Source organism: Crinia signifera, chromosome 6 (assembly GCF_055691185.1).
Source record: "Crinia signifera chromosome 6, ASM5569118v1, whole genome shotgun sequence".
NCBI lineage: Eukaryota > Metazoa > Chordata > Amphibia > Anura > Myobatrachidae > Crinia > Crinia signifera.
In genome coordinates, this window is record NC_139222.1 from 8,107,966 (window position 1) to 8,133,473 (window position 25,508).

Genomic DNA, 25,508 nt, shown 5'->3' on the forward strand with positions numbered 1-25,508 from the left:
GGACCTGACCGGGGAGGTGAGGGGGTCTGGGAGCGTCACAGTGACATCACTTTTATCTCTATTACTGACACAGGGACTGGGGAGGTGAGGGGGTCTGGGAGCGTCACAGTGACGTCACTCTTATCTCTATTACTGACACAGGGACCTGACCTGGGAGGTGAGGGGGTCTGGGAGCTTCACAGTGACTTCACTCTTATCTCTATTACTGACACAGAGACCTGACCGAGGAGGTGAGGGGGTCTGGGAGCGTCACAGTGACAACAATCTTATGTCTATTACTAACACAGGGACCTGACTGGGGAGGTGAGGTGGTCTGGGAACGTCACAGTGACGTCACTCATATCTATTACTGACACAGGGACCTGACTGGGGAGGTGAGGGGGTCTGGGAGGGTCACAGTGACATCACTCTTATCTCTACTACTGACACAGGGACCTGACCGGGGAGGTGAGGGGGTCTGGGAGCGTCACAGTGACATCACTCTTATCTCTATTACTGACACAGGGACCTGACCGGGGAGGTGAGGGGGTCTGGGAGCGTCACAATGACATCACTCTTATCTCTATTACTGACACAGGGACCTGACTGGGGAGGTGAGGGGGTCTGGGAGCGTCACAGTGACATCACTCTTATCTCTATTACTGACACAGGGACCTGACCGGGGAGATGAGGGGATCTGGGAGCGTTACAGTGACATCACTCTTATCTCTATTACTGACACAGGGACCTGACTGGGGAGGTGAGGGGGTCTGGGAGCGTCACAGTTACATCACTCTTATCTCTATTACTGACACATGGACCTGACTGGAGAGGTGAGGGGGACTGGGAGTGTCACAGTGACATCACTCTTATCTCTATTATTGACACAAGGACCTGACTGGGAAGGTGAGGGGGTCTGGGAGCGTTACAGTGACGTCACTCATATCTCTATCACTGACACAGGGACCTGACCGGGGAGGTGAGGGAGTCTGGGAGCGTCACAGTGACATCACTTTTATCTCTATTACTGACACAGGGACCAGACTGAGGAGGTGAGGGGGTCTGGGAGCGTCACAGTGACATCACTATCTCTAATGCTGACACAGGGACCTGACCGGGGAGGTGAGGGGGTCTGGGAACATCACGGTGACGTCACTCTTATCTCTATTACTAACACAGGAACCTGACCGTGGAGGTGAGGGGGTCTGGGAGCATCACAGTGACATCACTCTTATCTCTATTACTGACACGGGGACCTGACCGGGGAGGTGAGGGGGTCTGGCAGCATCACAGTGACATCACTCTTATCTCTATTACTGACACAGGGACCTGACCGGGGAGGTGATGGGGTCTGGGAGCGTCACAGTGACGTCACTCTTATCTCTATTACTGACACAGGGACCTGACCGGGGAGGTGAGGGGGTCTGGGAGCGTCACAGTGATGTCACTATTATCTCTATTACTGACACAGGGACCTGACTAGAGGGGTTAAGGGATCTAGAAGTGTCAGCAGTGATTGTGTGCATTTAATACACAGGATTACAGAGTAGTGAAGAACACATCTGAGGAGCATCAGACACCCAGCAGCCGCCCCCGTGTGTCAGGAGGATTGAGCAGGACCCAGAGCCCCATCCCGGTGCCTCCACCTCACTCACTGATACATGAGAGACACAATGACCAGAAGATCCTGGAACTCACCAACAAGATCATACAGCTGCTGACAGGAGAAGTGACTGCTGGGGATCACAGTGTCCCACAGGAAGACCAGGTAGGTGGAACAGAGGTCTCCCGGAATAATAGAGCGACCCTACGTTTTATGATCATTATTGACATTTAGTCTATCCTGTAAACTTTCTCTTTTATTTAATTAATTTGATTCAGACTCATGTTTTTTTTATTATTTTGGGAACTATTTAGGAGGAAGATTTGATTGATATTAAAGTTGAAGTTATAGATGAAGAAGAAGAAGAGGAGATGTATGTGAGAGAAGATCAGCAGTGTAAGGAGGAGGGAAAACTCCCTACAGAAATCAGCCCAGGTGAGTAATAATCACTAAGTGCAGAGTCACATATTCTCCTTGTTCTGTCACTACAGCAATCTCTTATCTCATACATCAGGAGCCATCAGCCCCTATTATACTCCTGCTCTCCCCGTCACATCATGTCACTGTGTTACCAGCCCAGAGATCTGACCAGTCTCCTCCCCGCACTCTCTGGTGTATCTCATACATCAGGAGCCATCAGCCCCTATTATACTCCTGCTCTCCCCCTCACATCATGTCACTGTGTGTTACCAGCCCAGAGATCTGACCAGTCTCCTCGCACTCTCTGGTGTATCTCATACATCAGGAGCCATCAGCCCCTATTATACTCCTGCTCTCCCCCTCACATCATGTCACTGTGTGTTACCAGCCCAGAGATCTGACCAGTCTCCTCGCACTCTCTGGTGTATCTCATACATCAGGTGCCATCAGCCCCTATTATACTCCTGTTCTCCCCCTCACATCATGTCACTTTGTGTTACCAGCCCAGAGGTCTGACCAGTCTCCTCCGCGCACTCTCTGGTGTATCTCATACATCAGGAGCCATCAGCCCCTATTATATTCCTGCTCTCTCCCTCACATCATGTCACTGTGTGTTACCAGCCCAGAGATCTGACCAGTCTCCTCCCCGCACTCTCTGGTGTATCTCATACATCAGGAGCCATCAGCCCCTATTAAACTCCTGCTGTTCCCCTCATATCTTGTCACTGTGTTACCAGCCCAGAGATCGGACCAGTCTCCTCCCAGCACTCTCTGGTGTATCTCATACATCAGGAGCCATCAGCCCCTATTATACTCCTGCTCTCCCCCTCACATCATGTCACTGTGTGTTACCAGCCCAGAGATCTGACCAGTCTCCTCCCAGCACTCTCTGGTGTATCTCATACATCAGGAGCCATCAGCCCCTATTATACTCCTGCTCTCCCCCTCACATCATGTCACTGTGTGTTACCAGCCCAGAGATCTGACCAGTCTCCTCCCCGCACTCTCTGGTGTATCTCATACATCAGGTGCCATCAGCCCCTATTATACTCCTGCTCTCCCCCTCACATCATGTCACTGTGTGTTACCAGCCCAGAGATCTGACCAGTCTCCTCGCACTCTCTGGTGTATCTCATACATCAGCCCCTATTATACTCCTGTTCTCCCCCTCACATCATGTCACTGTGTGTTACCAGCCCAGAGGTCTGACCAGTCTCCTCCCCGCACTCTCTGGTGTATCTCATACATCAGGAGCCATCAGCCCCTATTATATTCCTGCTCTCTCCCTCACATCATGTCACTGTGTGTTACCAGCCCAGAGATCTGACCAGTCTCCTCCCCGCACTCTCTGGTGTATCTCATACATCAGGAGCCATCAGCCCCTATTATACTCCTGCTCTCCCCCTCACATCATGTCACTGTGTGTTACCAGCCCAGAGATCTGACCAGTCTCCTCCCCGCACTCTCTGGTGTATTTCATACATCAGGAGCCATCAGCCCCTATTATATTCCTGCTCTCCCCCTCACATCATGTCACTGTGTGTTACCAGCCCAGAGATCTGACCAGTCTCCTCCCCACACTCTCTGGTGTTTCTCATACATCAGGAGCCATCAGCCCCTATTATACTCCTGCTCTCCCTCTCACATCATGTCACTGTGTTACCAGCCCAGAGATATGACCAGTCTCCTCCCCGCACTCTCTGGTGTATCTCATACATCAGGAGCCATCAGCCCCTATTATACTCCTGCTGTTCCCCTCATATCATGTCACTGTGTTACCAGCCCAGAGATCGGACCAGTCTCCTCCCAGCACTCTCTGGTGTATCTCATACATCAGGAGCCATCACCCCCTATTATATTCCTGCTCTCCCCCTCACATCATGTCACTGTGTGTTACCAGCCCAGAGATCTGACCAGTCTCCTCCCCGCACTCTCTGGTGTATCTCATACATCAGGAGCCATCAGCCCCTATTATACTCCTGCTCTCCTCCTCACATCATGTCACTGTGTGTTACCAGCCCAGAGATCTGACCAGTCTCCTCCCCGCACTCTCTGGTGTATCTCATACATCAGGTGCCATCAGCCCCTATTATACTCCTGCTCTCCCCTCATATCATGTCACTGTGTGTTACCAGCCCAGACATCTGACCAGTCTCCTCCCCGCACTCTCTGGTGTATCTTATACATCAGGAGCCATCAGCCCCTATTATACTCCTGCTCTCCCCCAAACATCATGTTACTGTGTGTTACCAGCCCAGAGATCTGACCAGTCTCCTCCCCACACTCTCTGGTGTATCTCATACATCAGCAGCCATCAGCCCCTATTATACGTCTGCTCTCCCCCTCACAACATGTCACTGTGTGTTACCAGCCCAGAGATCTGACCAGTCTCCTCCCCACACTCTCTGGTGTATCTCATACATCAGGAGCCATCAGCCCCTATTATACTCCTGCTCTCCCCTCACATCATGTCACTGTGTGTTACCAGCCCAGAGATCTGACCAGTCTCCTCCCGCACTCTCTGGTGTATCTCACACATCAGGAGCCATCAGCCCCTATTATACTCCTGCTCTCCCCTCACATCATGTCACTGTGTGTTACCAGCCCAGAGATCTGACCAGTCTCCTCCCCACACTCTGTTGTATCTCATACATCAGGAGCCATCAGCCCCTATTATACTCCTGCTCTCCCCCTCACATCATGTCACTGTGTGTTACCAGCCCAGAGATCTGACCAGTCTCCTCCCCGCACTCTCTGGTGTATCTCATACAGCAGGAGCCATCAGCCCCTATTATCCTCCTGCTCCCCCCCTCACATCATGTCACTGTGTGTTACCAGCCCAGAGATCTGACCAGTCTCCTCCCCGCACTCTCTGTTGTATCTCATACATCAGGAGCCATCAGCCCCTATTATACTCCTGCTCTCCCCCTCACATCATGTCACTGTGTGTTACCAGCCCAGAGATCTGACCAGTCTCCTCCCCGCACTCTCTGGTGTATCTCATACAGCAGGAGCCATCAGCCCCTATTATACTCCTGTTCTCCCCCTCACATCATGTTACTGTGTGTTACCAGCCCAGAGATCTGACCAGTCTCCTCCCCGCACTCTCTGGTGTATCTCATACATCAGGATCCATCGGCCCCTATTATACTCCTGTTCTCCCCCTCACATCATGTCACTGTGTTACCAGCCCAGAGATCTGACCAGTCTCCTCCCCGCACTCTCTGGTGTATCTCATACATCAGGAGCCATCAGCCCCTATTATACTCCTGCTCTCCCCCTCACATCATGTCACTGTGTGTTACCAGCTCAGAGATCTGACCAGTCTCCTCCCCGTACTCTCTGGTGTATCTTATACATCAGGAGCCATCAGCCCATATTATACTCCTGCTCTCCCCCTCCCATCATGTCACTGTGTGTTACCAGCCCAGAGATCTGACCAGTCTCCTCCCCGCACTCTCTGGTGTATCCCATAAATCAGGAGCCATCAGTCCCTATTATACACCTGCTCTCCCCCCTCACATCATGTCACTGTGTGTTACCAGCCAGAGATCTGACCAGTCTCCTCCCCGCACTCTCTGGTGTATCTCATACATCAGGAGCCATCAGCCCCTATTATACTCCCGCTCTCCCCCTCACATCATGTCACTGTGTGTTACCAGCCCAGAGATCTGACCAGTCTCCTCCCCGCACTCTCTGGTGTATCTCATACATCAGGAGCCATCAGCCCCTATTATACTCCTGCTCTCCCCCTCACATCATGTCACTGTGTGTTACCAGCCCAGAGATCTGACCAGTCTCCTCCCCGCACTCTCTGGTGTATCTCATACATCAGGAGCCATCAGCCCCTATTATACTCCTGCTCTCCCCCTCACATCATGTCACTGTGTGTTACCAGCCCAGAGATCTGACCAGTCTCCTCCCCGCACTCTCTGGTGTATCTCATACATCAGGAGCCATCAGCCCCTATTATACTCCTGCTCTCCCCCTCACATCATGTCACTGTGTGTTACCAGCCCAGAGATCTGACCAGTCTCCTCCCCGCACTCTCTGGTGTATCTCATACATCAGGAGCCATCAGCCCCTATTATACTCCTGCTCTCCCCCTCACATCATGTCACTGTGTGTTACCAGCCCAGAGATCTGACCGGTCTCCTCCCCGCACTCTCTGTATCTCATACATCAGCAGCCATCAGCCCCTATTATACTCCTGCTCTCCCCCTCACATCATGTCACTGTGTGTTACCAGGCCAGAGATCTGACCAGTCTCCTCCCCGCACTCTCTGGTGTATCGCATACATCACGAGCCATCAGCCCCTATTATAGTCCTGCTCTCTCCCTCACATCATGTCACTGTGTGTTACCAGCCCAGAGATCTGACCAGTCTCCTCCCCGCACTCTCTAGGTGTATCTCATACATCAGCAGCCATCAGCCCCTATTATACTCCTGCTCTCCCCCTCACATCATGTCACTGTGTGTTACCAGCCCAGAGATCTGACCGGTCTCCTCCCCGCACTCCCTGGTATATCTCATACATCATCAGCCATCAGCCCCTATTATACTCCTGCTCTCCCCCTCACATCATGTCACTGTGTGTTACCAGCCCAGAGATCTGACCAGTCTCCTCCCCGCACTCCCTGGTGTATCTCATACATCAGGAGCCATCAGCCCCTGTTATACTCCTGCTCTACCCTCACATCATGTCACTGTGTGTTACCAGCCCAGAGATCTGACCAGTCTCCTCCCCGCACTCTCTGGTGTATCTCATACATCAGGAGCCATCAGCCCCTATTATACTCCTGCTCTCCCCCTCACATCATGTCACTGTGTGTTACCAGCCCAGAGATCTGACCAGTCTCCTCCCCGCACTCTCTGTATCTCATACATCAGCAGCCATCAGCACCTATTATACTCCTGCTCTCCCCCTCACATCATGTCACTGTGTGTTACCAGGCCAGAGATCTGACCGGTCTCCTCCCCGCACTCTCTGGTATATCTCATACATCAGGAGCCATCAGCCCCTATTATACTCCTGCTCTCCCCCTCACATCATGTCACTGTGTGTTACCAGCCCAGAGATCTGACTAGTCTCCTCCCCGCACTCTCTGGTGTATCTCATACATCAGGAGCCATCAGCCCCTATTATACTCCTGCTCTCCCTCACATCATGTCACTGTGTGTTACCAGCCCAGAGATCTGACCAGTCTCCTCACTGCACTCTCTGGTGTATCTCATACATCAGGAGCCACCAGCCCCTATTATACTCCTGCTCTCCCCCTCACATCATGTCACTGTGTGTTACCAGCCCAGAGATCTGACCAGTCTCCTCCCCGCACTCTCTGGTGTATCTCATACATCAGGAGCCATCAGTCCCTATTATACTCCTGCTCTCCCCTCACATCATGTCACTGTGTGTTACCAGCCCAGAGATCTGACCAGTCTCCTCCCTGCACTCTCTGGTGTATCTCATACATCAGGAGCCATCAGCCCCTATTATACTCCTGCTCTCCCCTCACATCATGTCACTGTGTGTTACCAGCCCAGAGATCTGACCAGTCTCCTCCCTGCACTCTCTGGTGTATCTCATACATCAGGAGCCATCAGCCCCTATTATACTCCTGCTCTCCCCTCACATCATGTCACTGTGTGTTACCAGCCCATAGATCTGACCAGTCTCCTCCCCGCACTCTCTGGTGTATCTCATACATCAGGAGCCATCAGCCCCTATTATACTCCTGCTCTCCACTCACATCATGTCACTGTGTGTTACCATCCCAGAGATCTGACCAGTCTCCTCCCCGCACTCTCTGGTGTATCTCATACATCAGGAGCCATCAGCCCCTATTATACTCCTGCTCTCCACTCACATCATGTCACTGTGTGTTACCATCCCAGAGATCTGACCAGTCTCCTCCCCGCACTCTCTGGTGTATCTCATACATCAGGAACCATCAGCCCCTATTATACTCCTGCTCTCCCCCTCACATCATGTCACTGTGTGTTACCAGCCCATAGATCTGACCAGTCTCCTCCCCGCACTCTCTGGTGTATCTCATACATCAGGAGCTATCAGCCCCTATTATACTCCTGCTCTCCCCCTCACATCATGTCACTGTGTGTTACCAGCCCAGAGATCTGACCAGTCTCCTCCCCGCACTCTCTGGTGTATCTCATACATCAGGAACCATCAGCCCCTATTATACTCCTGCTCTCCCCCTCACATCATGTCACTGTGTGTTACCAGCCCAGAGATCTGACCAGTCTCCTCCCCGCACTCTCTGGTGTATCTCATACATCAGGAACCATCAGCCCCTATTATACTCCTGCTCTCCCCCTCACATCATGTCACTGTGTGTTACCAGCCCAGAGATCTGACCAGTCTCCTCCCCGCACTCTCTGGTGTATCTCATACATCAGGAACCATCAGCCCCTATTATACTCCTGCTCTCCCCCTCACATCATGTCACTGTGTGTTACCAGCCCAGAGATCTCACCAGTCTCCTCCCGCACTCTCTGGTGTATCTCATACATCAGGAGCCATCAGCCCCCTATTATACTCCTGCCCTCCCCCTCACATCATGTCACTGTGTGTTACCAGCCCAGAGATCTGACCAGTCTCCTCCCCGCACTCTCTGGTGTATCTCATACATCAGGAGCCATCAGCCCCTATTATACTCCTGCTCTCCCCTCACATCATGTCACTATGTGTTACCAGCCCAGAGATCTGACCAGTCTCCTCCCCGCACTCTCTGGTCTATCTCATACATCAGGAGCCATCAGCCCCTATTATACTCCTGCTCTCCCCCTCACATCATGTCACTGTGTGTTACCAGCCCAGAGATCTGACCAGTCTCCTTCCCGCACTCTCTGGTGTATCTCATACATCAGCAGCCATCAGCCCCTATTATACTCCTGCTCTCCCCTCACATCATGTCACTGTGTGTTACCAGCCCAGAGATCTGACCAGTCTCCTCCCCGCACTCTCTGGTGTATCTCATACATCAGGAACCATCAGCCCCTATTATACTCCTGCTCTCCCCCTCACATCATGTCACTGTGTGTTACCAGCCCAGAGATCTGACCAGTCTCCTCCCCGCACTCTCTGGTGTATCTCATACATCAGCAGCCATCAGCCCCTATTATACTCCTGCTCTCCCCCTCACATGTCACTGTGTGTTACCAGCCCAGAGATCTGACCAGTCTCCTCCCCGCACTCTCTGGTGTATCTCATACATCAGGAGCCATCAGCCCCTATTATACTCCTGCTCTCCCCCTCACATCATGTCACTGTGTGTTACCAGCCCAGAGATCTCACCAGTCTCCTCCCGCACTCTCTGGTGTATCTCATACATCAGGAGCCATCAGTCCCTATTATACTCCTGCCCTCCCCCTCACATCATGTCACTGTGTGTTACCAGCCCAGAGATCTGACCAGTCTCCTCCCCGCACTCTCTGGTGTATCTCATACATCAGGAGCCATCAGCCCCTATTATACTCCTGCTCTCCCCCTCACATCATGTCACTGTGTGTTACCAGCCCAGAGATCTGACCAGTCTCCTCCCCGCACTCTCTCGTGTATCTCACACATCAGGAGCCATCTGCCCCTATTATACTCCTGCTCTCCCCCTCACATCATGTCACTGTGTGTTACCAGCCCAGAGATCTGACCAGTCTCCTCCCCGCACTCTCTGGTGTACCTCATACATCAGGAACCATCAGCCCCTATTATACTCCTGCTCTCCCCTCACATCATGTCACTGTGTGTTACCAGCCCAGAGATCTGACCAGTCTCCTCCCCGCACTCTCCGGTGTATCTCATACATCAGGAGCTATCAGCCCCTATTATACTCCTGCTCTCCCCCTCACATCCTGTCACTGTGTGTTACCAGCCCAGAGATCTGACCAGTCTCCTCCCCGCACTCTCCGGTGTATCTCATACATCAGGAGCTATCAGCCCCTATTATACTCCTGCTCTCCCCCTCACATCATGTCACTGTGTGTTACCAGCCCAGATATCTGACCAGTCTCCTCCCCGCACTCTCTGGTGTATCTCATACATCAGGTGCCATCAGTCCCTATTATACTCCTGCTCTCCCCTCACATCATGTCACTGTGTGTTACCTATGTGTGTGTCTCCTACAGGTGGATATACACCAGTTAGACGTCAACGTAACCTTCATATACAGGAATGTACTGCGGAAGATTTTAAAATGTCGCAGGATAATCCGGTAAATGGAATTGAGGGAATTACTAAAGTGACTGTATAGTGCATGATCTGTAGAGAAGCTTTATGTATCATGTACAGCAATGGTTTTCTGTCACTAACTGAGACGTTATAAAATATATATTATTTTGTGCTTATATAGAGTGACGGCTTGATTGTTATTAAGGCAGAAGATACAGAGGGAGAAGAGGAGACGTATGTGACGGGTGATCAGCAGTGTAAGGAGGAGGAAATCCCTACAGATATCAGCACAGGTGAGTAATAATCACTAAGTACAGAACAGAGTCATGGTCACCTATTAGTTCCCTAGGTGTTCATGGGTGGGGGCTGTTACTGTCAGGCTTACCGGTTCCAAGACATTTAAGGGCGAGTCTTTGTGAGACACTTGGGGGGGGAATTCCCGACCTGTCCGACTCTTAGTATCTGAACTCTGTGTTGTCCTTGGCTGTAATAGACCAAAGCTCCGCTCCAGACTCTGTAATGACCCTGAAGGGTTCTGTGTCGGAGGATGATGCCACTTATAATTACCATGTGAGGCTGCCCCCTTTACCCTGCCACGGGGGCAGTAGCTGAGCCCTGGGCTTCTGTACGCTGGCTGGCGGCTGCTGACTTTATGCGGTTAAACGTAGGCCGCACCAAACCACCACGACTGTGTTATCGCGGGGAGAAATGGGTAGACTCATTGTATAGAATCATTGTACATGTGGCTACCCCGAATGTTTAAAGTCCTAACACCCACTCAGATTTACATTACCCCCGTGTGGCGAACCCCGTGCCGGCATTGTCACGTCGACAGGATGAGGACATTGAGCGTTGACCTCTATGATAAGATCCCGTCAGTAAATACCTGGTTATTGATCTCCGCTGATGAAGATTTTCTGTTTTTTAGTAGGTTTCTGTATTTTCATGCAATTATTTAATTCCCAGCAGATGGACGCCATAGCAGGATCACCTCGGAAGGACCCCTCATGTTGTATCCAGACTGTGACATAGAAGAAGATAGTGACATCACAGGAGAAAGATCTAGATCTAGTCAGGAGGAATATTCCACTTATAAAGCAGATGTTGGTACACATAGCCTAGCTCATAGTGGTCCTGTGGACCTATTTCCCTGTCCGGACTGTGAGAAATGTTTTCCTCTGAGGGCGGACCTTATTATACATCGGAGAAGCCACACGGGGGAGAAGCTCTTTCCCTGCTCTGACTGTGGCAAGTGGTTTATACAGAAGTCCGATTTTGTCAGACACCACAGAATCCACACGGGAGAGAGGCCGTTTCCCTGCTCTGAGTGCGGGAAATGTTTTACCCGGAAACCCGATCTGGTCAGACATGAGAGGATCCACACGGGCGAGAAGCCCTTTCCTTGCGCCGAGTGCGGGAAATGCTTCATACAGAAATCCTACCTGGTCACGCATCAGAAATTCCACACCGGCGAGAAGCCGTTTCCGTGCGCCGACTGCGGCAAATGCTTCATTAATAAATCCCTTCTCGTCCAGCACCAGAGGAAGCACACGGGGGAAAAGCCGTTTCCATGCGCTGACTGCGGCAAGTGCTTCGCGCACAAGTCGCTCCTTGTGAAGCATCAAAGGATCCACAGAGGCGAGAAGCCGTTCCAGTGTACGGAGTGCGGGAAGTGCTTCACCCAGAAGTCCGATCTGGTTAAGCACCAGCGGATCCACACCGGCGAGAAGCCATTCCCGTGCTCGGAGTGCGGGAAATGTTTTACTCACAAGTCCAGTCTGGTCAAACATCAGAGACTTCACAAAGGGGACTAGCCGCATGTTGCGGTCTCTCCAGTAGGAATGGACTGTGGACTGAGTATCCATGATTGGGGAGAGGTTTCTAGGTTCTGTGTGGGGAAATGTTTTACCCACAAATATGGGTAAATATCCGATAATTTTCACAATAGGAAATCCATGTTGGAACCCAACATTTCCTCGACTCACTCTTTATTAGTGAGTTTTCTTGCCTTCCAGAGCAAACTAAATTTGCCCTTAATCAGCCATTATCATTGTGGAAGTGAAGGAGCTGGAATCTATAAGAGTTATCCCTAACACGCTGCCATATTTGTCAGATATCTGCTCTGACTTGGGAAGTGTCCCTTTTTCTAATAAAAATAATTTAAAAAACTGCCATTTGCAGTATGTTAATTATGTCGGCGATGTCCAGCGTCAACTAAAACAAAAATAAAGAAATATTGTCTTTTGCTGCCCTTACCTGCAATAATTCCGAGGAATATTCCTCTCGCTGATGTTTTGGATCGGCGCAGGCGTCTATATGCCAACATACCCATGTGCAGGGCCGCTGTACGGATGCCTTTGGTGACTTGCACAGTCGCGGAGGCGTTTGCACAGGGCGAGATGGGGAATGCTCCCATGGGTATGCAGTCATTCAAGACTGACATGCTTCAGCCGACTGCTTGTGTCGGTAGTTACAACCACCAAGACTAGCCGCTATGCCGGCACACAGGAGTAGACGCTACATGGAAGTATACGGGACTAATACAGACCAGCACTACCTGTGACAGATGCGAACCGTGGCTCGTTAGTAGACTCTGAAGCATAGCAATAAGGTTCATCAATCAACAGGTTCTCAAGTAGGACTGTAATTACACATCAGTAATGACTCAAGCAAATGGTTCGTAGCCATGGGTGACAGGGGGAGGCAAAGAGATAACAGTCTAAGAAATGGGGGTGGGGGGCAGTGTCCTCCGCAGTCCTATGTAGATACCGCCAGGTATTTCAGAATCATTGGGCCTAATTCAGGTTGAACATCCCATCTTCACTAGAATTCCCATCGTAGTAAATGTAACCCTTTGTACACTTTCTCTCTGCACCAGCAATAATACATGCCTCTGTATTAAACCCGCGCAGCGCCGCCTCATTTGCTCGAAGCCGAAAGAATGGAACAATATGTGGAGTAACTAAAACCCAGCAGGGCACCCTGGTAGCTGACTGCCTCATCCAGAGTGCCAGATCATTGTGTCTTTTATTTATATATTACCACCAGTGACCACTAGAGGCCACCCGACGGACCACATGTCCACAATCAAAAGGTCAACCACTATTATGCGACAGCCAGAAGGTTGACACATGAAAAATGTCGACATGCATCAAGTCGGCACGATCAACCTGTCGACACAAGAGAAATTTTAACATGGAAAAGGTCGACTTGGAAAAATGTCTACATAGGTCGACACAGGCGCAGTATTAGAGTACCCTCTCTGCGTTCAGCACACTATTATATTCTCCATCTATGGCCACTGCGATGGTAACGTGTGCACAAGTCGGTTTAATAAAAATGTCGACCTTTTTTCATGTCGACCTTTTGACCATGTGGGGCCATTGAGACGACTCTAAGACCCACAGAATACCAGGGAGATGGGCACGCTGTGAGGAGACCGTGCTGTCGTCGAGGCTGCAATCAAGAAGACAAAAGATCTTTTTTTTTATTGAAAAAGCAGATCTTTATTGTACGTAAAGAATGCAGACAACAGACGATAACAATGATAACATATATATATATATATATATATATATATATATATATATATATATATATATATATATACCGTGTTGCAGCACAGCCAAAACACAGTACATGTGCAAACAGTATAGTACATATTATAAAACACAGCACAAGATAAACTCCCACTATAGACTATACTATGCACTATGCATTCTAACGCAGTATACAGTATACAAGGCTATGGGTGTGGCGGGTAAGGAGGGTGAGGGAGAGGGAATCACAAGCCCAAAGCTTTATTGACCAGACAGACACATATTAGGGGAGGGCAACAAATAGACAGACATCAACAAAACATCAGACATTGTGAAGTGAGGGGGAAGGGGCTACGGTCCCAAAGTCTTATAACACAGTTCAAACAAGGGGAAAGTAGGGCTGGCCATCGACCATCGATGATTAGAAATCATTGATGGTTTATGGCCGATGTTGAATTGTTTTGCCATCGATGGGGGAGAACCAGGTGGTTTCCCACCATCGATGTCAAGCTTAAACTAATCGTTTTGCTTTTTCACCAAGGAGCCGGGACACTGAGCTTAGCTCCGCCCCCGACACCCGTGAAGCCCCACCCCCGTATTTTGATTGGCCCACAGCCCAATCAATCAAAGAAAATGGATGACCATCGATATGCAAAAACATTGATGGTCACCCAATGAATAGAAATACACTATCGTTGGTCAGTTGCACTTTTGCCACCGATGGCAACCATCGATGGCAAAGGCAACGATGGCCATCCCTAGGGGAAAGGACCAGAAGAAGGGGGGTTAAGAAGACAAAAGACCCTGTCAGGACCCTGGGCTGTATGAAGGCTGCCCCTGCAGCTGCCGGATGGTACTAAGGGGCCCTGAGAGTGCCTGCGAGAATCCAGTCTCTAGCAGGGAGGCCATTGTTTCAGCGATCGGCGCTCTAGCGCTCAGACTCCGAAAGGCAGCAGAGGCTCGCCCACGCGCAGTAGGGGCCCTAGTACTAGAACGCGCAGACCCTGCCGCTACCCGCAGGGAGGAGGGGCCCGGCAGGACAGGAGCCTGTTCGTGCAATCAACGTTTCAAGATTTATTGTCTCGTCATCAGGGTACAGAAAACACCGACATATACTGACTTAAGGCCCCCATACACTAGGGCGACTTGTCCTTAGGACAAGTCGCCCCCGACTTCCCCCTGAGCTTCCCCGGCTGCTCCCCGGGGGAGCTTGATTAGATTGGCACTTGATGTGCCATTTTTTACATGTGATAAATCGTCTCGATTTATCACATGTAAAAAAAACCGGGGAGCAGGGGGGGGGGGGGGCTAAGAGGTGGGAGCTGGCGGGAGCAGGGGTGCTGGGGACGCTGCGGGGGACAGCGTCTGTGCGGCGAGAAGGTAGAGGGAGCAGGGGGGGCTGGAGACGCTGCGGGGGACACGTCTGTGTCCCCCGCTGCTGGGGACGCTGCGGGGGACAGCGTCTGTGCGGCGAGAAGGTAGAGGGAGCAGGGGGGGCTGGAGACGCTGCGGGGGACACAGGCTGCATAGAGCCGGGCAGGGGGAGCCGGCCGGGAGCTGTCAGTAATGAATAAAAAAAAAAAGCCCATACAATGAATGGGCAGCCTGTGATTGGCTGCTGAGCGCTCTCTCAGCCAATTGCTGACTGGCTGAGAGAGCGCTCAGCCAATCACAGGCCGCCCATTCATTGTATGGGCTTTTTTTTTTTATTCATTACTGACAGCTCCTGGCCGGCTCCCCCTGCCCGGCTCTATGCAGCCTGTGTCCCCCGCAGCGTCTCCAGCCCCCCCTGCTCCCTCTACCTTCTCGCCGCACAGACGCTGTCCCCCGCAGCGGGGGACACAGACGTGTCCCCCGCAGCGTCCCCAGCCCCCCCTGCTCCCTCCACCGCCGCGCCGCCCCACTAGGTCCCAAGTCGGGTGGTCGGACGTGCAGCAGGTCCGACCACCCGACGCAGATCCGATGCGCACGGGACCGCGCATCGGATCTGAGGGGACATCAAAACTAGCCGATTTTGGTCCGATTTCGGCCAGATCCGACTGATCTGGCTGAAATCTGACCAAAATCGGCTAGTGTATGGGGGCCTTTAGCCTCCGGTGCCGCCCTGAGATCCAGTCAGGTGAAAGACCAAACCACAGATACACAAATAGCATGCTACAAAACGTGCAATGACAAAGATTTAACATGAAAAAATACATATAAAATACAATAACACATAGAAATATACATCACAATACACATATACACAACCAGACTTCAGAGATATAAACAGTATATACATAATACAATGTAGAAGAAATGCTGCAACAGTGTATAGATCCAAGCATACAGGTGTAGCAGGAAGAGTGTTTCACTGAGGACCCCTAGTGTCCAAAGCCTGCATAGCAACCACAATACAATGCATCTATCCCCTCATATTACCACCTTCCACATATTCTAATACTGCTTTCACATTGCAGAAACGGGTTTTGACCATGTATTCTTAAATGGGACTTTAAAACGGGTCTGAACCTTAAGACCTTTCACATTGCAGGTGAAAACCGTTTTAAAAAGCATTAAATACCATTCTAATACTGCTTTCCCACTGCCTACCCGGGTAAAGACCCGTTTTTTTTAAATGGGTCTTTACCCGGGTAAGAGCCACAAAGACCCTTTCCCACTGCAGCTTTTAAACAGCAAATTACCGTTTAAAAGCAGTAAATGTCCCATTCACACTTACCCGTGTAAACCACAAAGCAACACGTTTAAACTCTCTAGTAAACCTTGGCTGTCATTAAAAACATCACATGCACCAATCATGTTCTTAACCTTCATTATTATTTCTAAATACCGTTTAAAACCCTTTCCCATTGCCAAAAAAAATGGCTCTTACATGGGTAAAACACTGCTTTTTACCCGGTTAACAAATACCGGTATTTGTTACCCGGGTAAAGCAACCTGGAGCTTTCCCACTGCAGCTCTAGCCGTTTAAAAAGGCTAAAAAAACGGCATTTTACCGTGTAAAGCCTGCATAACATTCAACCTGTTTAACCCCCAAGGGACACGTTTCAAGCCATTGAAATAGAGCCATTCACACTGCCTAAAAAACGGCTTTAAAACCTGTAGGACTCTGCTTTTTAAACGTGTTGAAATACCAGTTAACTTTAACCGGTAAATCAACTCTGGCACTTTCACACTGCAGCCTTAAACGTTTTAAAATGGAAAAAAAACGGCAATATACCGTTTTAAAAGTGCGATGTGAAAGGGGTATAAGATCATTTGTCTGTGCAATCAAAGCTACAAATCTAATACCCAACTGGAAGAAAAATACTAAAAGAGTATACAGAAATATGTAATCTATATATACATTAGCAAGTCTATCGAGTCAATTTACTACAATTTTGGTCTATTTTTATTGATTTTTTGTTACTTGTTTCGTTTCACGGCGGCAGCGTCTCAGTCGCAGCAGCATCTTTGTCCCCTTGCGAGGCGCGCTGCGCTCACCACACTATCTAAAATCGACTCCACGCCAACGTGGATAGTGGGGGTATGAACTATTCACGTTGGCATGGAGTTTATTTTAGAAAGTTTGCCGGAAGTAGCTGGCGGCCATGCTGCCGCCGTGAAACTAAAGTAACGATTTTTTGGTAAATTGATGTTGATCTCTGTTGGGCTTCCCAGGCTAAAATGCACATTTATTATTATTATTATTATTCTTTATTTATATGATGCCACAAGGGATCCACAGTTACAGACTTTTTTTAATGGATGTTAATGTGTTATGTGGCATCATACACACTGTACGATTTTGGCTTAACTTTCCTTGTGTGTACGCACTTGCCATTGCCGGGGCCCAGGGCCCAGCTGGGTCCCCGCTACCACCGATATCGGCGGCTGTGGGGATCGTGCCGTATGTATCGGCCTTTAGTAAATGCGTGTTCTGCAGCTAAATTTCTACTGGTAACTGGATACCACAAGGAGAATGTACCATACCTCCCAACTTCTGTCCGTATGAAATAGGGACACTCGCGCGGCGAAGCGCCCGAAAAGGGGGCGGGGCGTATGCAAATGAGGGTGCGGCTTATGCTAATTAGCCGCGACCTCATTTTCATACGAGAATAGACGCTGTGCGCATGCGCACAGCGTCTATTCTACTAGATTGGGGGTCTCCCAACTGCCACCCCCCCGCAGCGGGACAATGCCTGCCGCGGGTGGGACAGCGGGACAGGACCCGAAAATCGGGACTGTCCCTCTAAAATCGTGACAGTTGGGAGGTATGATGTACCATAATAATAATGACACTAATAATAATAACAAATACAATAATAATAATAAAAATAAAAAACAAATATAATAATAATAATAAACATAATAATACATGACTAATAGACCAATAATAAAAAAAATATATAATTATAATAATAATAATATTAAAAAAAAAATTAGGTACTTGTTTCCTAGCACGGCCACAATCTTATGGATCGTGTACCTTTAAGTTAAGGTACACGATCCACACGATGGACCCGATTTCCTTTGAAATCAGGTCCATTTTGCCGGCTAGGACACAATATCGGGGGCATCGCGTCGGTCGGGACCATTAACATTGGTCCCGACGCGACCGACGCGATGCCCCCAATTTCCCCATAGGCTTCAATGTTAAAATATTTTTTAACATTGAAATCGTGAGGATCGCGTCGGTCTTGTGCCATTATGATGAGATGGACTTGATTAAGTCCATCTCACCTTTAAAAAAATGTGAAATGGGCCAATATGACCCATTTTACATTATAGATGTCCCCGTCGTCACCCCACGATAGACGCCAACCCGAAGCGTGGCGAGCGCAGCGAGCCCGCGAGGGGCGGCGGTGCGCGTCCTCCGACCTTTTCATTCCCCTACTATCCACTAGGGCGTGGAGTGAGAATAGAATAGTGTGGCGAGCGCAGCGAGCCACCGAGCCCGAAGCGTGGCGAGCGCAGCGGATACCTTCACAGGTAAACGCGTCCCTTCGCGGGCTTCACAGGTATCCGCGTGCGCTCGCCACGCTTCGGGCTCGGTGGCTCGCTGCGCTCGGCACACTATTCTATTCTCACTCCACGCCCTAGTGGATAGTAGGGGAATGAAAAGGTCGGAGGACGCGCACCGCTGCGCTCGCCACACTTCGGGTTGGCGTCTATCGTGGGGTGGGGTTTACGTCGTTAAATTTGGGGGTCTAGGGAATATTTTACATTGAATCCAATGTAAAATCGGGTCCCAGGGACCCGATTTACATTTCATTCAATCAAAAAATCGGGTCGAAAATCGGGTCGAAAATCGGGTCGGTCGCGTCGATCGCATCGCATGCGACCAAATCGCATGCGATGCGATCGACCCGATTTTTCCGACACGACCACCCCGATGTAAATCGGTGTGGCCGTGCTAGGAAACAAGTACCAAAAATTATTAATAATACAAAAATAATAAATATTTATATTTATTATAAAAAAACAAATATAATATTAATAAATGAATACAGCAATAAAAATAATATAATAATAATAAATACAATAATACACACATAATAAATTATAATAATAATAATAAGAAGAAGAAAATAATAATAAATAATAATAATAATAATTAATAATAATAATATACACTATATGGATTATAACCTGTGCCAGCTCAGTAATAAAGCACACAGTCACTCCTATTATCTCAGTACAGTAACACAGTACACAGATACTCCTTATGCCATCTAGTAACAGGAATCAGACAGAGAGGAGAGAGAATTGGGAATTCTGGGACTTGTAGTTATATTATCACAGCAGATGCTGCTGTTATTTTAGGAATGGAACACAATAAGATGGCCGCCGGCGCTGTGAGGACAGCTGGAGACACGCATAGTTTAATCGTTGCATTTCCCTAGTGCTGGAGTGGATGCTCTGGTTAGATAAGTGACGTCATCCATTCCATCTATGGTAATGGAAAAGCGCCGTGGAACGCAGAGCAGTCCGGAAGTGACGTGTACAGGAAGCGGGCTCCAGACAGAGGCCACACATTATAACAGTGCCTCTAGCAGCTGCAGGTAAGTGTCTCCGACTCTCCTCGTGTGCTGGGCTCTGCTTACATGTATGTTTGTGTATATATATATATATATATATATATATATATATATACACACACACTTTTTAGTCCATTGTATGTATGTGTATATATATATATATATATATATATATATATATATATATATATATATATATATATATATATAAAACTATGTGTGTGCGCCTCTCCCCATGCATGCATGCATACAGGTCTTTATTTTTTGTTTTAAATGTGAAAAACCCATGTCGACCATTTCCACATCACCTTTTACTGACGTCGTCATAGATACTGCCGACTTTTTATGCCATAACCCATTCAGTTGTCCCCCTTTGTCAGTGGCATATCAATCATATACAATGTCCTGTAGGTTGCCCGAGGTGACGGGATAGAGCAGATCTTCATATCCTAATGTATTCAACGATTATCTGCCGACGTCCGTCCTGGCTCCTGTTTGCCACACATTAACGGGTGGCACCGCCATTAATAGGAGTCCACGCTGGGTGTGTGTGTGAGAGGCAGCAACCATTAGGTAACAGAATGTCAGCAACTTCAGCCATTTTGGGGGAGAATCGTTCACAAGCGAGTCGCCACACTTATCATTTTACCACGGCTAAACATGCCGACACCAATTCAATGTCCTGAGGGAATAGCAGGCCCTGGTGTCCCTCACAGCAGGACATACGCCTCAGGATACAAGTGTGGTAAGGGTCACGTGACTGTGGGTTACAGGAGCCTCCATTGTACTGAACCATTCTGTGTTATCTCTGCCATCTGCTCCACTTTACAACACAAGATTTTAATTGCTGGTTGACGCCATCATTCCTCTTCCATGCCTAGGGTGTCGCTCTCTATTGTGGTGCTTGTAGCTCAGTGTGGTCTGTATTTCAGCACTGATATGCAGACCACACCTGTGCTAAAAGCGCCACAGCGCGGGTGCTTGAATGATCACTAGGAATGTTGGCAGTGGTTCTCACAGAGGATCAACAGTGTAGTAAGTTGTGTTGATACTTTATGTATCACTGCAACATGCTCACTGAATATAAATATACCTTGTATTATCTATATCTGGATGAAGACGTCAAACCCGTCTCTCAGAACTCCTGATGGACACGGACAAGAATCACTTCACTGACATGATGTCTATTTCCCTTGAGATCATCTGGGAGAATCACAGTGACATCACTATTATCTCTATTACTGACACAGGGACCTGACCGGGGAGGTGAGGGGGTCTGGGAGTGTCACAGTGACATCACTCTTATCTCTATTACTGACACAGGGACCTGACTGGGGAGGTGAGGGGGTCTGGGAGCGTCACAGTGACATCACTCTTATCTCTATTACTAACACAGGGACCTGACCGGGGAGGTGAGGGGGTCTGGGAGCGTCACAGTGACATCACTCTTATCTCTATTACTAACACAGGGACCTGACCGGGGAGGTGAGGGGGTCTGGGAGCGTCACAGTGACATCACTCTTATCTCTATTACTGACACAGGGACCTGACCGGGAAGGTGAGGGGGTCTGGGAGCGTCACAGTGACATCACTCTTATCTCTATTACTGATATTACTGACACAGGGACCTGACCGGGGAGGTGAGGGGGTCTGGGAGCGTCACAGTGACATCACTCATCTCTATTACTGACACAGGGACCTGACTGGGGAGGTGAGGGGGTCTGGGAGCGTCACAGTGACATCACTCTTATCTCTATTACTGACACAGGGAGCTGACTGGGGAGGTGAGGGGGTCTGGAGCGTCACAGTGACGTCACTCTTATCTCCATTACTGACACAGGGACCTGACTGGGGAGGTGAGGGGGTCTGGGAGCATCACAGTGACATCACTGTTATCTCTATTACTGACAGAGGGACCTGACCGGGGAGGTGAGGGGGTCTGGGACCGTCACAGTGACCTCACAATTATCTCTATTACTGACACAGGGACCTGACTGGGGAGGTGAGGGGGTCTGGGAGCGTCACAGTGACATCACTCTTATCTCTATTACTGACACAGGGACCTGACTGGGGAGGTGAGGGGGTCTGGGAGCGTCACAGTGACTTCACCCACATCCCTATTACTGACACAGGGACCTGACCTGGGAGGTGAGGGGGTCTGGGAGCGTCACAGTGACATCACTCTTATCTCTATTACTGACACAGGGACCTGACTGGGGAGGTGAGGGGGTCTGGGAGCATCACAGTGACATCACTCTTATCTCTATTACTGACACAGGGACCTAACTGGGGAGGTGAGGGGGTCTGGGAGCGTCACAGTGACATCACTCTTATCTCTATTACTGACACAGGGACCTGACTGGGGAGGTGAGGGGGTCTGGGAGCGTCAGTGACATCACTGTTATCTCTATAACTGACACAGGGACCTGACCGGGGAGGTGAGGGGGTCTGGGAGCGTCACAGTGACATCACTCTTATCTCTATTACTGACACAGGGACCTGACCAGGGAGGTGAGGAGGTCTGGGAGCGTCACAGTGACATCACTCTTATCTCTTTTACTGACACAGGGACCTGACCGGGGAGGTGAGGGGGTCTGGGAGCGTCACAGTGACGTCACTCTTATCTCTATTACTGACACAGGGTCCTGACCGGGGAGGTGAGGGGGTCTGGGAGCGTCACAGTGACATCACTCTTATCTCTATTACTGACACAGGGTCCTGACCGGGGAGGTGAGGGGGTCTGGGAGCGTTACAGTGACATCACTCTTATCTCTATTACTGACACAGGGACCTGACCGGGGAGGTGAGGGGTTCAAGGTATAAAATGAAAACATTGCTCATATCTGTTAATAAAATAGGGCAATGGTGAGAGATTCTTGGGTGCGTACTAGGATTTTATGCACTACTATTTAGTCTTTTCTAATTAGTAGATTTTTATATGGTTGTATTCTTCATATACAGGATTATACAGCAGAAGAAGTTACCTATTGAATGTTTGACATCCAGCGACCTTCCCGTGTGTCCAGGGGACTGAGCAGGACCCAGGGCCCCATCCCAGTGCTTCTACCTCGCTCACTGATACATGAGAGGCACAATGACCAGAAGATCCTGGAACTCACCAACAAGATCATTCAGCTGCTGACAGGAGAGGTGACTGCTGGGAATGGGACGTTATACAGTAACACCGGGGAAGGTGACCTTAGAGGTGACTGCTGGGAATGGGACGTTATACAGTAACACCGGGGAAGGTGACCGGAGAGGTGAATGCTGGGAATAGGACATTATACAATAACACCTGGGGATGTGACCGGAGAGGTGACTGCTGGGAATGGGACGTTCTACAGTAACACCGGGGGATGTGACCGAAGAGGTGACTGCTGGGAATGGGACGTTCTACAGTAACACCGGGGGATGTGACCGGAGAGGTGACTGCTGGGAATGGGACGTTATACAGTAACACCGGGGGATGTGACCGGAGAGGTGACTGCTGGGAATGGGACGTTATACAGTAACATTGGGGGATGTGACAGGAGAGGTGACTGCTGGGAATGGGACGTTATACAGTAACACCGGGGATGTGACCGGAGAGGTGACTGCTGGGAATGGGACGTTATACAGTAACACCGGGAGATGTGACCGGAGTGGTGACTGCTGGGAATGGGACGTTATACAGTAACACCGGGGGATGTGACCGGAGAGGTGACTGCTGGGAATGGGGCGTTATACAGTAACACCGGGGGATGTGACCGGAGAGGTGACCGCTGGGAATGGGGCGTTATACAGTAACACCGGGGGATGTGACCGGAAAGGTGACCGCTGGGAATGGGACGTTTTACAGTAACACGGGGGATGTGACCGGAGAGGTGACCGCTGGGAATGGGACGTTATACAGTAACACGGGGGATGTGACCGGAGAGGTGACTGTTGGGAATGGGACGTTATACAGTAACACCGGGGGATGTGACCGGAGAGGTGACTGCTGGGAATGGGACGTTATACAGTAACACCGGGGGATGTGACAGGAGAGGTGACTGCTGGGAATGGGACGTTATACAGTAACACCGGGGGAATGTGACCGGAGAGGTGACTGCTGGGAATGGGACGTTATACAGTAACACTGGAGGATGTGACCGGAGAGGTGACTGCTGGGAATGGGACGTTATACAGTAACACCGGGGGATGTGACCGGAGAGGTGACTGCTGGGAATGGGACGTTATACAGTAACACCGGAGGATGTGACCGGAGAGGTGACTGCTGGGAATGGGACGTTATACAGTAACACCGGGGGATGTGACCGGAGAGGTGACGGCTGGGAATGGGACGTTATACAGTAACACCGGGGGATGTGACCGGAGAGGTGACTGCTGGGAATGGGACGTTATACAGTAACGCCGGGGGATGTGACCTGAGAGGTGACTGCTGGGAATGGGACGTTATACAGTACCACCGGGGGATGTGATCTGAGAGGTGACTGCTGGGAATGGGACGTTATACAGTAACACCGTGTGTCAGGTGTTGATTGTATTATTATGTGTGTCAGGTTCCTCTAAGGTGTGAGGACATCACAGCCTATATAAAAGGACGCAGTATCTGTACAAGAACATCATGATGGAGAATCACCGGCCCTTTATAGCACTGGGTAAGAGGACACATTTATTTATGTCTACCTGCCAGGTTCTCTTATAATGTAGACCATGGGTCTTCAACCTGTGGCCCTCCAGATGTTGTGAAACGACATGTTCCAGCATGCATTGCCAAATTTTTCCCATAAAAGCATGCCAAAACTGTCAGAGCATGCTGGGAAATGTAGTTTCACAACATCTGGAGGGCCAAAGGTTAAAGACCTGTGATGTATACAATATATAATATATACTACAGTATGAAGACGGGATCTCCCTTGTCAGAGTACGTGTTGAGCAATATAAAGTTGTTGTGCATTCAGTTAATTTTGTATGTCATTAACGTGACAATGTTATTGTAGGCCATGGATACTGATGGGATTACCAAGGGTGGAGGCATAGCGATACAAGACAGCTGGACCCTTGGGGGGAACCTCCTGGTAGAGAAAATGAGGGGGCAGTGGAGTTAGAGGATGGGTCTGAGTAGAATTGGATGAAGTGGTGGGAAGAAGACCAAGATACAGAGAACAGATTCATGGTCGTTACAAAAAGGAGATGTTGATTGACCCTGTCCATGGCTGCAGATTGATGAAGTAGGATGAGGAGAGACGTTGCTTTTATACTTGATAGTAAGTAGGACATTCATGATCTTAGTGAGGGGAATGAAGGGGGCAGAATCCAGATATAATGGTCAGTAAGGAAATGGGGAATTAGGAATGTGGTGAGGTGAAGGTAGACCATACTCTCAAGGGGCCTTGATACAAAGCAGAGAAGGGAGATTCAGGATTGGGAGAGGGTTTCCTAAGGATGGGTTGGACAAGGGACTGGTTGAGCTTGGGAAAAAATGTCGAGAGAGGAGGTGGAGCGAGGGAGTTACTATCGCAGGGCTGGGCAATTGCGGCCCTCCAGATGTTGAGGAACTACACATCCCAGGATGCTTTGCATCTGATGCAAGGCATGCTGGGATGTGTAATTCCTCAACATCTGGAGGGCCGCTATTGCCCAGCCCTGAACTATTACCATTGCCGGTTTTGACGTTTCCATGACAACCGTAACCTAGCATTGCTGAAAATCCTTGCAGATACTTAGATATGCACGATAACCACATGTAAACCAAATGTTCAACCACTGTGTGTCTCCT

General features: G+C 49.6%; 1 protein-coding gene across 1 annotated transcript in view; it reads left to right on the top strand.

The window, feature by feature from the left end:
- LOC146007416 (uncharacterized) overlaps positions 1–25,508 on the top strand; it is a 31,130-nt gene that overhangs the window by 2,226 nt on the left and 3,396 nt on the right. Inside the window, exons 3-9 of the mRNA XM_083145766.1 lie at positions 1,517–1,747; positions 1,897–2,017; positions 10,146–10,231; positions 10,370–10,481; positions 11,155–12,001; positions 13,067–13,146; positions 24,307–24,387. Of these exons, the coding sequence (XP_083001892.1) occupies positions 1,517–1,747; positions 1,897–2,017; positions 10,146–10,231; positions 10,370–10,481; positions 11,155–12,001; positions 13,067–13,146; positions 24,307–24,387 (1,558 nt within the window). The remainder of the gene's footprint in view (positions 1–1,516; positions 1,748–1,896; positions 2,018–10,145; positions 10,232–10,369; positions 10,482–11,154; positions 12,002–13,066; positions 13,147–24,306; positions 24,388–25,508) is intronic.